The 15,624-nt window shown below is 50.4% G+C and overlaps 1 protein-coding gene across 1 annotated transcript in view; it reads right to left on the bottom strand.

Moving 5' to 3' along the window:
* ANTXR2 (ANTXR cell adhesion molecule 2) overlaps positions 1–8,412 on the bottom strand; it is a 117,221-nt gene extending 108,809 nt beyond the window's left edge. The window contains exons 1-3 of the mRNA XM_051619199.1: positions 8,119–8,412; positions 6,582–6,653; positions 4,031–4,102 (exon numbers count right to left, since the gene is read on the bottom strand). Of these exons, the coding sequence (XP_051475159.1) occupies positions 4,031–4,102; positions 6,582–6,653; positions 8,119–8,264 (290 nt within the window). The 5' untranslated portion in view covers positions 8,265–8,412. The remainder of the gene's footprint in view (positions 1–4,030; positions 4,103–6,581; positions 6,654–8,118) is intronic.
* Positions 8,413–15,624: the final 7,212 nt, after the last annotated feature.

The raw sequence follows: 15,624 nt of genomic DNA, 5'->3' as shown, positions 1-15,624 counted from the left end.
TCAGTCTGCTTTCATAGCAGAGCTGCGCAAGGTATTGATCATCTTGGAGGCCCTTCTCTGGCCCCTCTCCAACAGCTCCATGTCCTTCCTGTGCTGTGGGTTCCAGGGCTGGACACAGCACTCCAGATGGGGTCTCACCAGAGCAGAGCAGAGGGGCAGAATCCCCTCCCTGGCCCTGCTGGCCACACTTCTTTTGATGCAACCCAGGACACAATTGGCTCTCTAGGCTCCAGCCCTCACTGGTGGCTCATGTCGAGCTTCTCATCTCCTCCCACCCCAAGTCCTTCTCCTCAGGGCTGCTCTCCAGCCATTCTCCCCCCAGCCTGGATTTGTGCCTGGGGTTGCACCAACCCAGGTGCAGGACCCTGCACTTGGCCTTGTTGAACTACATGAGGTTGGCACTGACTGACCTCTCCAGCCTGTCAAGGTCCCTCTGGATGGCCTCCCTTCCCTCCAGTGTGTCAACTACTCCACAGGGCTTGGTTGTGTCAGCAAACTCGCTGAGGAGACACTCCATCCCACTGTCCATGTCTCCAACAAAGGTGTTGAACAGCACTGGTCCCAGTACTGACCCCTGAGGGACACCACTCCTCACCTGCCTCCATTTGGACATTGAGCCATTGACCACAACTCTCTGGGTGGAGCCATCCAGCCAACCTCTTATCCACCGAGCGGTCCATCTGTCAAATCTATGCCTTGTCAGTTTGGAGGCCAGGATGTCATGGGGGACAGTGTCCAACACCTCACACAAATCCAGGTAGATGATGTCAGCTGCTCTGCCAGCATCCACCATCTCTGCAGCCTTGTTGTAGAAGGCCAGCAGATTGGTCAGGCATGACTTGCCCTTAGTGAAGCCATGTTGACTGTCACCAATCACCTCTTTATTTTCCGTGTCCCTTAGCAGACTTTCCAGGAGAATCTGCTCCATGACCTGGCCAGGCACAGAGGTGAGACTGACTGGCCTGTAGTTCCCTTGGGTCTTCATTTTTCCCCTTTTTAAAAATAGGGGCTATATTACCTGCAGCAAGAGCCTCACCAGACTGCCATGACCTCTCAAATATGATGGACTGAGGCTCAGCAACTGCATCCACCAGCTCCCCCAGGACCCGTGGATGGACCCCATCAGGTCCCACAGACTTGTGCTCCTTCACATTCTTTAGATGGTCACAAACCTGTTCTTCTCCTACAGTGGGAGGTGCTTTTTTCTCCCAGTCCCTGCTTTCACCTGCTGTGGCCTTTGCAATGAGGCTGGAGCACTTGTCAGAGAAGACTGAAGCAAAAAAGTCTTATAACATAAATGTCTTGCTAGGTGACATGTTTGTGCAGTAAAGAAATAGTAAGTGAACTGCACCAGACTACAGACAAGCACAGTAAGGTACAGTTGGTCCTGTACTAGGTACTTAAGTGTCCTATGTTTCCACCTTCATTAATACAACTTTTCTTTAGCTTCAATGGGAGTTTCACCTGAGCAGTGTCAGAAGGGCTAGTCCTGGCCATGGACACTGGTCAGATTCACAGAAACGTGAAATCTGCTGGCCAGCAACACTTGGCCAAAAGAGAACGCAGAAGATATTGTGCTACCTGCATGATATTTGTAAGCGTATATATACTTTTCCAAACAACTTCTCAAAACTAGCAGCAAAACTGACCCCTAAACGTGACTGCACAAATCTTTGTTTACCACTTAGCATACAGTTTGCAGCTGAACTTCACAGGGAAAATGTGTATCTCTAAAATGGGATATAACCATTGTGAGAAGTCTTTTCCATCTGGGTGTTATTTTTGTTCTGTGCATGTATTATAGCATTGCGTGTCCTGTGGTTAACAGTGACTTCTGTTTCCAGAGTTATTCACATAGCACTGTTCATAGTCACTAAATATTTGTTAATCTGGGGGCTTTGGTCTTTGGTGCTATGGTGTGGGTTTCTTTATATCTCCAGCTTTATTATGCAGTAAAAACCAGCAAGAACTTTGTGCAAACAATTAGAAGCCTAAGGCTTTCAAAACAACCAAAAAAAAAAAAACCACCACAAAAAAAAACTCCCCTACTTTGAACTAACTGCTGGGAATGAATTGTGGTTTCCTGACGTTTGCGAATTAGCAAGCAAGGGGAAAAACATCCCTGCAAGTCCAAAATGCACATTAAAAAACCAAGGCCATAATATCACATAATCAGTACACACCCATGCCCAAAACTGCACTGTACTTAGCATCCTTACCTTTTGTTTGGAACAAAGGGAATTAGACATTTTAAGTCATTTTCTTCTGTTGACTTAATATTTAAAAGGACAGCTGTTCCAACTGTATCTATCCATTCTCACCTACATGTATATGGTCAGTCACAGTTACTACTGTTTCCTTCTTCACTCTCATAATTCCTCCTAAACAATAAGGACAGTAATTTGCTTTCCCCTACCACTCACAAAAGCTTCAGCAAACCTCGCATTACAGAATAGTCCCACAAAGGAGCTCACTAGAACTGAAGAATGTTCTTCCTATACTTTAAAGGAGGCTTCTGAGAAAAACGTGGTTCTTTCCACGGCTTAAAACTTGCCATGGACGTGCAATGAAAAAAGTACTTGTGTTTCCTTGGCCTGGTTCCAGAGTTCTGCCCAAGCATTCCAAGTGGTCTGTACATTATCAGTGCTGACTCTCCATGCTAGATAAGGAAAAGGCCACTGAAAGGGATAAAGAGCCTATTGAAATCCAGAGAGAGGATCTCATTGACTTCAGCAGTCCTCAGAACAGGCTTAAGTGTCCTCTCCTGACCTCTCTGAAGCCATCTGGAAAAAAGGCTTATAACCTTGTTTCTCCCCGCAGGGAGCAGATCCAGTATCCAAGTCCTTGTAGGGGAAGTGAAAACTTGGCTGTTCTCAAGTCAGACCACTTTTTAAAATGCTAAACCAGGAGGGGCTTAAAATTGGGGGTTTAGACATCCTATTTCTAGGATATCAGCATTTCTGTAGTGTTACACCTTTGTCTGTTGCCCATGACAGGTCTTTTCAGTAAGTCTTGCACTTGCTATTTATATATTATTAACAAAAAACCCCTCTCTAAAAACCAACAAGCCCACATATTAAACTAACTGGCTACATTGACTCTACTAAAGGCAGCAGAAAGGAAGGACTACCTCACTTCCACCCTGTCACACTTCATTAAAATGATTCATAAATGGTTTATCCACATGTTCAAAATGCAAAAAGTTGTGCCGTGTGGTTCCCTCCTGGACAGAAGGGAGAGAGAGAGGAGGTCGTGTTGTTTCTGACAAGGCTGAAAGAATACTGAAGAACTTTGATGCCAGTGCAACTGTCCACTGCTGAAAGCACTGATCCCACAACATGGGTTTCCAATTCCTCTGATTTTAGTAGCTAATTTTACAACAATGTCTTCTCTGCCTGTTTTTTTCCTTCTGTTTCCCTCACCTAATCCTTGACCTGTCCTAGCTGTTTTTTGGTTTAGAAACCAGAGTGAGCAGCCTTCAGTGCCACTGCCTTTGAAAACATCAACTCAAAGGAAGAGGTCAGGCACATCCATGTATCATCACAGTGCTGGGAAGATCTCACACCTTTCAAGTGGCAGCAACTCTACTGTCTAAAATCAATTTTGAAGTTGTGATTGGAAAATACAAAATGGAAACATTTGCCACATACAAGATTATCAGAAACACTGATTTACCATTGTATGCTTTACCTAGACATGAATACAATACTGAAGACTTATCTACAGATATTGCTTTACAAAAATAAAAGCAAGAATCATTTCTCCTACTGTGCCAAGGAAGATGCAGAGTCATGCAGAGATGAAAATGTTCAGCAAAGCAGTGGCAGAGCTCACATCAAGAATTTATTTCCCATCTTCTCCTTCCTTTTTCACTAGGCTATCCATTGATACGTTTACAAAATGAAATCTGGCTCTGGCCACCACTTAAACATATCAGTTATTGTTCAGTATCTGTTACTGCTCCTCTGATTTGGTAAGAACCCTTGGTGGGGAGGAGGGAGGGGGAGAATTAAAAAAGCAGTGCACTAACCTGTCTCCAGTTAATGGCATAACGACGTGTGCCTGGGTGGAAAACACGATAAATGATAATCTCATCTTGGGGCTTTTAAAAAAGAGAAAGAGGAAAACAAAACAAAACATTTCAGATAAATCAAGAGAAATGTACAGATGCACAGCGTTTCATTCACTTACTCATGCTTCATAAGTATCATTATCCTCCAACTTCCAGAGAACATACTTGCAAACTACAAACCCAGAATGTGAGAGGAATTAAAGAATTTCTGCCCATCCACTCCTTACCCAGATGCTTTGAGCACGAAGTACCAGAATTATTATTCTTTCTTGCCTGATTAAACTCCAGATCAAGACATACTAAGCTTAGTGGTCAGTATCTCCTGCAACCCAACTGCAAGTGAACTTCCTAGCTTGTGATCTACCAAGGTACAGAAGGTAACACATCCTTTTATATTTTTATGGTCACTGATGTAAAAATAAGTCAGGGACATAGACTCGGGGTACGCTCTTGCTCCGGGGTACTTAACATGGACATATTCAAAAGCCAGCTTCCCCTTTTTAAAGGTTGATCCTGACTCAATGTAAATTCCAACCGTGCTTTTTGGTGATAAAATCCTCAAACAAACAGTGCCTTCAGAATGAATCACCTCTACAGAGGTAGCATGACAAACTCTTTCAGAACGAGTATGTTTTTGTTTTGGTGACACAAGAGCGGTGCCACTTAAGATCAACTTCCACAAAAGTATCTGGGGAAATGTCATTATAAAATGCAACACTGTATTAATTGATTTTGTTAAGGAATTCTCTTTTTTTGGACAGGTGAAGCCCACCTGTCTCTTCCAACAAGATTACAAGGAATTATATGCAACTACCTGTGGAAAATCCAGAAGAACTAATGCTCTGGAAGCCTAAGACAGTAACTTCCCTAAGGTAAATCCTAACAACATCTCTCCTACCTCCTTTTAATTTTTATTCATGACAATTTCAATATATTGGGTAATCTTATAATTCACTATATATATGTATCACAATTCATTAATGGGTTTAATGTTAGTAAAGACACAGAATCATGGAATGGTGAAGGTTGGAAGGGAACTTCAAGATCATCAGGTTCCAACCTCCCTGCTATGACCAGGAACACCTCCCACCAGACCAGGCTGCAAGAGCCTCATCCAACCTGCCCTTGAACACCTCCAGGGAGGGGGCAAATATAACACTTGTAAGGGTGAATGACTACACATTTTCAGTTCACTTATGTCAGTGGTGCAACTTAAAATGATTGACATCACGGAAATACAAGTACTGGGCAAATCTTTGCACAGAACTGCCCAGATTTTGGATTTAAGATCCAGTATTGCAGTCTATCCACTAAAGCTCTGAATACAAAAATCTGAAATGCTCTAAATTACATTATGTTTTAAGACATGGGGGTATCATTCATCTCTGCCCGGTAATTGATTCTTCTTTGGTGTGAAAGGTCAGCAGAGTAGATTCCCAACTCAACAGCCTTATTTCAGATAGCACAACCAGACCACTACAGAACACACTGTTGCAAAAGGGAGCGTCACTTGGCTGTAAAAGACTGTGAACTGAGAGATTTACAATGAACAAGCACCACCCTTTCAGTGGGGCCAAACAGATTTTTTCACCACTCACTGAAAAGAAGTGCTGCTCTGGCATCCTCAGGCTCTTTTTTATTCTAGAGCTTACAGAATAACTTTCAAAAACTTCAATCACCCGCTTGGTTTACAGAAGATTTGCTTTCAACAAGATGACTACAAGCAGTATTTAATTATGCAAATAAAGTTGTATCCCTTTATTAGCATGCCAAGATTATAGCTGCTCCCTGCACTTCATTTTCCAGAGCAAAAACTACCACAACATCTACATCTGTATCTTGGTGGGGGGAGGAGCTTCTTTTGTTTTATTCTGGTTTGAGTTTTTTTAATAGCAAAATGATGCACCACAGTAATTCTCAGATGTTTGTGCTGAGTACAGTTAGCCAGTACTTACAACAGCCATTTCTGAAGCAGCAATACTTGCCAGATGATACTGCTTAGCCATTTAAAAAGTTGGTTACATATACGCACCACAAACATACTGTTACATGACAGAAACTTCCTGTATGTTTGAGCTTGACAGTCCCTTCTTTTTGACCCACACCATGTATTTATTTACAGATGTCTAGGCATGTATTCAGATGGCTTTCTTTAAACAGATCTCTACAAGCAACACACAAGTACTCCCCTCAGAAAATTAGGCATAGGGATTACAGGAAAAAAAAAAAAAAAAAGTTTAAAAATCGTATCTGAGAGTCATTTTAGATATTAATTATTTAAAGATGTAGGCTACCACCTTTTTACTGAGTCCAAACATGAGAAAATTAAGTTAAAGCTCCAGATATTTTCCAGCCATTGGGGCAGTAGAAGCCAAACTCAACACGCTTGTGAAACACGTCTCCTGGGATTACAAAAGCAAAGGGCTTGCTTTTTTTGTTTTGTGGTGGTTTTTTTTGTTGTTGTTTAATATATGCCAGTATTACAGATGCCACAGGGAGCAAAACGCACCTCACAAATCTTTCTGTCAGCTGCTTTACAAAATCAAATATCTCGTGCCAGTTCTGCGCGACGCTCCCAGACCTGAGAAGCAAAATAAAACAACAAGGGGGGAAAAAAAAATAAAAAATAAAAGCAGGTTAGTAAGCCTGATTTAAAGGAAACCAGGCGAGGAAGGGAGATGATTTCAAGCGAGGAATTAGCGCCGGATTATTGTACTTTTTCGAGTGATTTCCAGTTAGCAGCAACCCCGGCTTCTCGGTGCGGGTTTTTGTGGCGCGGAGGGCACGGAGAAACACACACACACACACACACACACACCCCGCAGGGGAAAACAAAACCACCCCGACAGCCGCTCCCCTGGGAGGGGGGGAGAGATCCACAAACTTCCCCACGGAAAAACCAGCATCCCCGGACAGCTGGGGAAGGGGGAGGGGGTGGGTGGCAGATGCCGACCGGCCGCTCGACCCCCCCCCCGGATCCTCCTCACTCAGGCAGGAAAAGGAACCGCCGACTTCACCCTTTTTAACCACGGGGGTGGGGGGGGGAAAGGGGATGGACCCCAGCGGCAGCGAGACCCCCAAAACTTCCCACTTTCGGTGGGTAGGGACACCCAGGGTCCCGCTGCCCTCAGCTCTGGGGAGGCTCTTGGCCCCTCAGCCCTCTCAGCCCCCTCAGTCCCCTCTTCAGCCCCCTCAGTCTCAGCTCCCTCAGCCACCCCAAGACCCCTCAGTCCCCTCAGTTTCAGTCCCCTCAGCCCTGGGAGGCTCTTGGCCCCTCAGCCCCCTCAGCCCCCTGAGCCCCCTCAACCACCTCAGTCTCAGCCCCCTCAGTCCCCTGAGCCCCCTCAGATCCCTCAGTCTCAGCCCCCCCAGCCCCCTCAGCCCTTCAGTTCCCTTCAGTCCCCGCAGACCCCCTCAGTCTCAGCCACCTCAGCCCCCTCAGTTTCAGTCCCCTCAGCCTCCTCAGCCTCCTCAGCCCTGGGGAGGCTCTTGGCCCCTCAGCCCTTCCGTCCCCTCAGACCCCCTCAGTGTCAGCCCCCTCAGTGTCAGCCCCCTCAGCCTCAGCCCCCTCAGCCACCCCAGCCCCCTTAGACCCCTGAGCCCCCTCAGACCCCCTCAGTCTCAGCCACCTCAGCCCTTCAGGCCCCTCCGTCCCCTGAGCCACCTCAGCCCTTCAGTTCCCTCAGCCACCCCAGACCCCTGAGCTCCCTCAGCCACCCCAGACCCCTCAGCCCCCTCAGTCTCAGTCCCCTCAGCCCCCTCAGTCCCTCAGTCTCAGTCCCCTCAGCCCACTGAGCCCCCTCAGCCCTGGGAGGCTCTTGGACCCTCAGTCTCAGTCCCCTCAGCCACCCCAGACCCCTGAGCCCCCTCAGCCACCTCAGACCCTTCCTCAGCCCCCTCAGACCCCTGAGCCCCTTCCTCAACCCCCGGGGACGCGCGGCCGGAACAAAAGCCGCGCCGGGAACGAATCCCCCCTCTCTTTCCCCCCCTCCCCCGCCGCCCTTCCCCGCGCCCCGCGCTCTGCCCCCCGCACCCCCCACCCTTACTTGTCCAGCACGAAGTACATGTCGAAGGCCCCGTGGCACGACGGCCCCTCCGGGGCCGGGGCGGCGGGCAGGGACGGCAGCAGCAGGGACAGCAGCAGCAGGGACAGCAGCAGCAGGGACAGGCCTCGGGGCGCCGAGCCCGCCATGGGTGCGGGGTTGGGCGGCGGGGAAGGGAGGCCCGGGCGCTGCAGCTCGGCGGGAGCTCGAGAGGCCGCCCCCTCCTCCTTCCTCCTCCTCCTCCTCCCGCCGCCGCGGTTCGCCCGGCCCGGCCCTGCCCTCCCTCCCCTCTGCCTGAGGCGGGGGCCGGGGCCGGGCGGGCCGGGCTGTGTGGCTGAGCCCGCCTCCTTCCCTTCCCGCACCCTCCCGCACCCGCACCCTCCCGCGGCAGAGCCCGCCCCGCCGCCTTCCCGCGCCGGAGCCCCGGGCTGACCCCGCGGGGAGCCTCCCCTTCCCGCCCTGCGGCGTGCGGGACCCCCCGGGGGTCTCAGCCCCGCTCCCCGGGGTCTCAGCCCCGCTCCCCGGGGGTCCAGCCCCGTTCCCCGGGGTCTCAGCCCCGTTCCCCAGGGTCTCAGCCCCGCTTCCGGGGGTCTCAGCCCCGCTCCCGGGGGTCCAGCCCCGCTCCCCGAAGCCCCGCTCCCGGGGGTCTCAGCCCCGCTCCCGGGGGTCCAGCCCCGCTCCCGGGGGTCTCAGCTCCGCTCCCGGGGGTCTCAGACCCGCTCCCCGGGGTCTCAGCTCCGCTCCCCGGGGTCTCAGACCCGCTCCCCGGGGTCTCAGCCCCGCTCCCGGGGGTCTAAGACCCGAAGACCCGCTCCCGGGGGTCTCAGCCCCGCTCCCGGCGGTCTCAGCCCCGTTCCCCGGGGTCTCAGCCCCGCTCCCGGGGGTCCAGCCTCGCTCCCTGGGGTCTCAGCCCCGCTCCCGGGGGTCTCAGCCTCTCTCCCCGGGGTCTCAGCCCCGCTCCCGGGGGTCTCAGCCCCGTTCCCCGGGGTCTCAGCCCCGCTCCCGGGGGTCCAGCCCCGCTCCCTGGGGTCTCAGCCCCGCTCCCGGGGGTCTCAGCCTCTCTCCCCGGGGTCTCAGCCCCGCTCCCGGGGGTCTAAGACCCGAAGACCCGCTCCCGGGGGTCCAGTCCCGCTCCCGGGGGTCTCAGCCCCGCTCCCCAGGGGTCTCAGCCCCGTTCCCCGGGGTTGCGGGGGAGGTGGGCGGGGAAGGGGAACGTGTCCCCCCCGGGCCTGCCCCGGGGTGCCGTGCGAAGCCGAGCGGCCCGCTGGATTGCGACACCGGCGGGGATGTTTTCAAAACCCCCTCGTTAAACAGCAAAACAACCCAAAAATCTCCAATCTTTTCGGTGCTCTGCCGGGCTGGGCGGCTGCTCTCCGAGCTTCTTCTCAGCTCCTTTCTCCCTGCCATCCCAAACTTGCCCTGTCCGTGAACCCAGCGTGTGTTTTCAGCTGCCCCTCCGAGGAGGTTTCACCAGGAACCTCCTGGGATTCCTTCTTTCCCCCCCCCTCTTTTTTTATTTTCACCAGGAACCTCCTGGGATTCCTCCTTTTCCCCCCCCCCCTCTTTTTTTATTTTCACCAGGAAGCTCCTGGGATTCCTTCTTCCCCCCCCCCCCCTTTATTTTTTTCCACCAGGAACCTCCTGGAATTCCTTCTTTCCCCCCCCTCCCTTTTTTTTTTTCACCAGGAACCTCCTGGGATTCCTTCTCTTCCCCCCCCCCCCTTTATTTTTTTGCACCAAGAACCTCCTGGGATTCCTCCTTTCCCCCCACCCCCTTTTTTTTTTTTCACCAGGAACCTCCTTGGATTCCTTCTTCTTTCCCCCCCCCCTTTTTTTTTTTCGCACCAAGAACCCCTGGGATTCCTTCTTCCCCCCCCCCCCTTTTTTTATTTTCACCAGGAACCTCCTGGGATTCCTCCTTTTTCCCTCCCCTGCCTCCCCTTTTTTTTTTCACCAGGAACCTCCTGGGATTCCTTCTTTTTTTCCCCCTCCCTTTTTTTTTTGTCCTTCTCTTTTTAACTCTTTCCCAGGGGTGCTGCACACTGAGCCCTTTCCTAAACCAGCAGCCAGCTGGAAAAAACCCAAAAAACCTCCCGCCACCCGCGTCAGCTTTCCCCGCGACGGAAAACCAGCTGCAGAGGATCCAAACCGTTGCTCCAGTGGCCGCCAAAACGCGCTGATTTGCCACCATAAGACTCTGCAAAACTAAAAGCAGAGCAGGCAACTCGGTTCGGAGCAGGAGCCGGGTCCCTCAGGGTCAACGCGAGGCGCCGCGGGGAGCATCGCTCCGCGCTGCGAGGATCTTCCTCTCGGGTTTTTCCATCTCTGGGTTTCAGATCCTCGCAGGGAGTTGGAACGTGCTGAACAAAACACCATCTGAGGATCCACGGGTGGATTTTCTGCGGAGAAAAGCGCTGATACACCCAGCTGGATAAAGCAAAATCGTTAGTGGAAGTTAAAAACAAGCGTCTAGCCCCTTCGTCGTTTTCTTTCTGGAGTTTTCTCCACGAGCACCATGTGGTAAGTGATGAAGAGGATGTGAAATGAATTCGATTCTCCTTTTTCTGTTGTTTTTTTTTGGCCGTTTGTGTGCTTTGTTTTAATACTCTGAGCAGCTTTAATTTGCAGTGGACTTCGTTTACCACTACGATGGGTGGAAGTCGAGTCGCAAGGCTCCTCGAGCTCCAAGAGACCTCATGAGACTTCAAATTAGGACCAGACCCAGGATTCTCTCTCAGAAGGTGTTAAGTTACGTTTTGCCAGCCAAGCAATGTGCTTAGAGCTCTCAAAGGCCTGTCTCCCATCATAACACCAATCACGGGAGCAACAAGTCAATAAGGCTGCCCAACTGTGGACAAACCAAACACAGTGCAGAGGTGCCTTGTGCCTTATGACAAAAACAAACAAGCAAAAAACAAACCCCACAACCCAACGTTTCCTTCCAAATCTGGCAGTTCTTGGCTTGTGATGGAAGTGGTCAGAGGATGAGCAATTTACCAAGGCAAACCCCCCCCCCCCCCCGGAAATTACTGAGCTCCCCCAACACCTGCCAAGTAAATAATTCATGAGTCAGCCTGGGTTGGTGACTGGCAGTGATCTCAGTGATCTGTCAGGGCCTTGTGGCTTTTATTAATGTTTGATGGGGCTGTATAGAGGATATTATCTGGAACCTACCGTTTGTTCTGAAGAGACTCCTTCTCCTAGTAAATGACTCATTTCTTAGGTTGACCATTTTGTTTACGTTCCCCTCTCAGCAGCCACTGCTCCTCTGTTTGCAGTTTGGCCCTGCTGGGCATCCTGCTGGCATGATGCAGAGGTGTGGGTGCTTCCAAACCCTCCTTGTGGGCACAGTCCCAAGGGTGGAGACAGGCCTGGCAGGCAGGGAGGGCAGGTAGGATGGGGACACCAAGCCGCTCAGGAGTTGTGTGATCAGCGAGTACGTTTCCCTGCAGAGCAGCTGCTGCTCCAGCCACCAAACCACAGCGCCAGGTCCTACAGCAGGGAATCCTTGGGCTGGGAGGCAGAACAAAGTGCATTCTCCATTCACAGAACTACAGAACCACTTAGGTTGGAAAAGACCTTCAAGATCATCCAGTCCAACCATTAACCCTGCTCTCCCAAGTCCAGCTCGGAGCCACATCGCCAAGCACCACATCTAGACAACTGTTAAACACACCCAGGGAGGGTGACTCAACCATGCTCTGACAACCCCTTCAGTAAAAAAGTTCTTCCTAATGTACAGTCTAAACCCCCCCTGGTGCAGCTTGAGGCCATTCCCTCTTGTTCTATCACTTGTGAGAAGAGACCAGCACCTGCCTCTTTACAACCTCCTTTCAGGCAGCTGCAGAGGGTGATGAGGTCTCCCCTCAGCCTCCTCTTCTTCATGCTAAACAGCCCCTCCAGCTGCTCCTCATCAGACTTGTCCTCAAGGCCCTTTCACCAGCTTCCTGGCCCTTCTCTGGACACGCTCCAGCACCTCAGTGTCCTTCTTGTACTGAGGTGCCCAAAACTGGACACAAGACTCGAGGTGAGGCCTCACCAGTGCCCAGCACAGAGGGATGATCACCTCCCTGCTCCTGCTGGCCACCCTGTTTCTAACAGAGGCCAGGATGCCACTGGCCTTCTTGGCCACCTGGGCACACTGCTGGCTCCTGCTCAGCGTGTGTGCCCAGAGGGTGCACTCTTTATCTCCTCATCAAGATGGTTGATAAAGTTGTTGAAAATAAGTGGTCCCGATATGAAGCCCTGAATTCAAGAGGGGTTACTGAAGAAAAATTTGAAGGACAAACACACTGTTTCTCTTTCTCTCTGGAAAGAAATGATGTGGCTGCTGGGAAAGCTCAACTTCCTGCAAGCTTCCACAGTGGATCTCTGTTTAACCACGGGTAGAGAGGCTGGAACACTGGTCAGGAGAGTCCAGACAGCTCAAGCATCACTGATCGGTGAGAAAAAGACACAGGATGGGGGGCTGACATTTGCTATCTTTGTTGAGCCTCCTCCCATCTCTCAGTCAACATCTTTCTTCTTCATGTGTGACAAAACACAAGAAGAGTCCCACATCAGCCCTGCTGGTGGTAAGCTGGCAAAGTTGGTGTCTGTAACACCCATCTTCTTGTTGTCACTTCTAACAGACAGGTTTCCCATGCTAAATTGCTCCTTGGAACAACAGGACTTGATGCAGAATTATCTATATTGTCAAGTATTTTCTTGTTAAATTGGGTCACAATGCACAAAACTTATTTGTTTCCCCTGCTGCAGACTTTTAAACAGCCTCAGTCTTTCAACAAGCACTATTTCTCACAGAAAGAATGACTTGAGGATTGCAGATTGCTGGCAGCATTTCCAGTGTGCATTTAGCACCAAAGACATTTAATATTGAATATGTACTGGCATTCCAATATATTTTTTTCTCCCTTTCTATATCATTTCATTTTGCCCTCAGTGCAGATAAAATAGATGAAGTGACTCTGTCAGGAAGCTCGAATGGGAGGACTGGAAAGAGCTTTACAAAATGAAGTATGTGAAATAAAGGCAGAAATCTACATGCAGTTAGAATTGTGCCGTATCTGCACATCCTAATCTACCAGGGAGTTAAAATACCATCTGCACAAACACCACAGGATTGTTTTTTAACCAAGACAATGACCTAACAAGGATCATGTGGGTCTTGCAGGCCATGTAGGCCAATCAGACACATCACTACTCCAGAAAAAAAAGGATCTCCCCTCTGCAAGAGGAACTGGGAAGGCCCTAGACACAAGCAGCCTGCTGGGGATTTTTCATTTAATCCCATTTCCTGCTCTCTTTGGCTGGTTTCCTGCGAGCACAGTGCTCTGACCTGACCCATCCGTGTCGGAATGCCTTCTCCAGGCCAATCCCAAGGCAAAGCCAAGCCTCGTGTGAGGCAAGTTGGAAGTTCCACACAAGTCCGTGGACCAGCAGTGATTGATGTCAGCCAAAGATCTGGCTCATGAAGTGCTTCATGTCTTTGAGCTAGCAAGGCTACAGGGTAAGTAACCAGTAATTTTCAGTACCCGTGGATGCTCAAAACATGGAAGATTAAGGACTGAGGAGCCTGTGCTTTGCCAAGGACCCAAGAGAAGGGTCACATCTCAGGAACACTCTGCAGTGCCGCCTCTCCCTCTCGCTGCAGAGGCGCGTGGTACAGCAGAGCAGGCTTGCCAGGGTGTTCCAGAGCAAGCTGCTCTTCAGCTTTCAGAGCTGCAAGAGTCAGCCCGGAGCCCCTGGCTTGCTCACCTCACCCAGCAGTGCATGTCAGATTATCCAGCTGCTGGAAACTTTACTTCACGTGCCTGTGACCGAGAGTGTTTGGAACGAGCTACACCTGCCAGCTGGGGATCTGTGCTGGCCAGGGTTTGCTCTTCTCTTGTTTCCAAGTGTGTGAACTCCTCTTTCAGTCTGGTTTCTGCTGAAGAACCAGATAAATTACGCTTGTTTTGCTGGAATGGTTGGATGAGAGGGAAATAGGCACGGAGGAGGTACTGGGCAGTATTATTTCCACGTGTTTGGCTCCGTTATCACAAGGGCCCAGGGGCCTCTTTTCCTAGTTCTCAGAACTCGTTAGATGATGCTCTCCTCTTTCCCTTCCTCCTCCACCACCACAGTGCTGAGTAAAATGTGGACTGCAGTGCTCAGCCTGCAGGATGGGTGGTTTTCACTCTGCACACCGGGGCAGAACGTGCAGGGCAGGGAAGTGTGGCTGCCCTGACAACCGTTTGTACACAAACCATCAGAGAAACAGACTCGGGGAGCTGCCTGGAGAGAAGCTGCAAGATGTTCCTCAAACTGGACCCTCATGCTGCTCCCGTGGAGATACTTACTTATATCCAAGGAGCTGGATGGGGTGTCAGTAGCTTGCCAGGACAAAGAAGATCACATTGCAGCACAAGGAGGGGGTTACTTGTGCTCTTGCCTGTATTGAGGAACCAAGAGATCCCTGAATAACTGTCCCTTTCCAACCTCATGAAACAGTTTGCAATACCCACAGAAAAGACACACAAAAACACAGGGAGAAAAAAAAACCACAAAAACAAACCCAAAACTCTGAGCTCTGAAAACCAGGAAACCTAAATATTAACAATATGTTGGATGAGAGAAGGTATAAATGTGAGACTACAGAGTGATGTGCACAGTGGACTACTAGCTGACCAGCTGAGCCAGGGATGATAGTTGGTGCCCATTCCTGGTCCCAGCAAAGGTGGAGAAGATTCCATTAGGTTTTTTTGTGTGATTATCTGCTGGCTGATTCCCTGCACCAGGCACTTGTTTCCACTTTTTCAGAGCTGCTTGTTTCCACAATGCTCAGAGGAGCAGCAGGAATGAAAACAAGGAAGGAGAGGTGGTCTGTCCCAGTGCAAACCATTGCAGAGTAAAAATAAACCTATCTTGGCCTAGGAGAGCAAAAATAAAAACATGACAGAAAACCTGGAAGTCCCACTGTGCCTGGGAGCTGCTGCTGGCTCAGAGCAGCACGGAGGGAAAACTCTGGTTGGGATTTCAGAACAACTCTAGAGTTGGAGGGACCCTTTTTGGTCTTCTCAGGAAACAATGGCCTAGCTAGAGGAGAGAGAGGGATGGAGCAGGCAGGAATTCTCCCCGAAGAGCAGTGCATGCCATAAAAAGGACAGCACATTTCTGAGTAGCCTAGGAAGGGGCAAACAAAAAGAGCATGAGCAGGTACAAAACAGCTCCTCATCCTACAGCCTCCTGGTTTGTGACACCTTTATCGTTGGCTCTAAGGGGAGGGATCCAACCCCTCCTGGGGCACATCCAAATAGAAACGTCACTTTTCTTCTATTTGGGGTTATATGGGGTAAAAAATAACCAAGGTTTATTTATCTGGCCCGACCTCTTTGGGGCTGGAAAGGAGAAAGGGACCGTTACGCTGTGAAGTCACTTTCATCTGTGCTTGGGAGAGAAAGAGGAAAGACCAACTGGGAGGGTAAATGAGAAAACAACTGCTCACGCTGCTGTTTGGGGGAAATTGTG

This window comes from Apus apus, chromosome 4 (genome assembly GCF_020740795.1).
Source record: "Apus apus isolate bApuApu2 chromosome 4, bApuApu2.pri.cur, whole genome shotgun sequence".
In the NCBI taxonomy this organism is placed as follows: domain Eukaryota; kingdom Metazoa; phylum Chordata; class Aves; order Apodiformes; family Apodidae; genus Apus; species Apus apus.
Note: the sequence above shows the minus strand (reverse complement) of the source record. Positions and strands in the feature narration are given on the sequence as shown.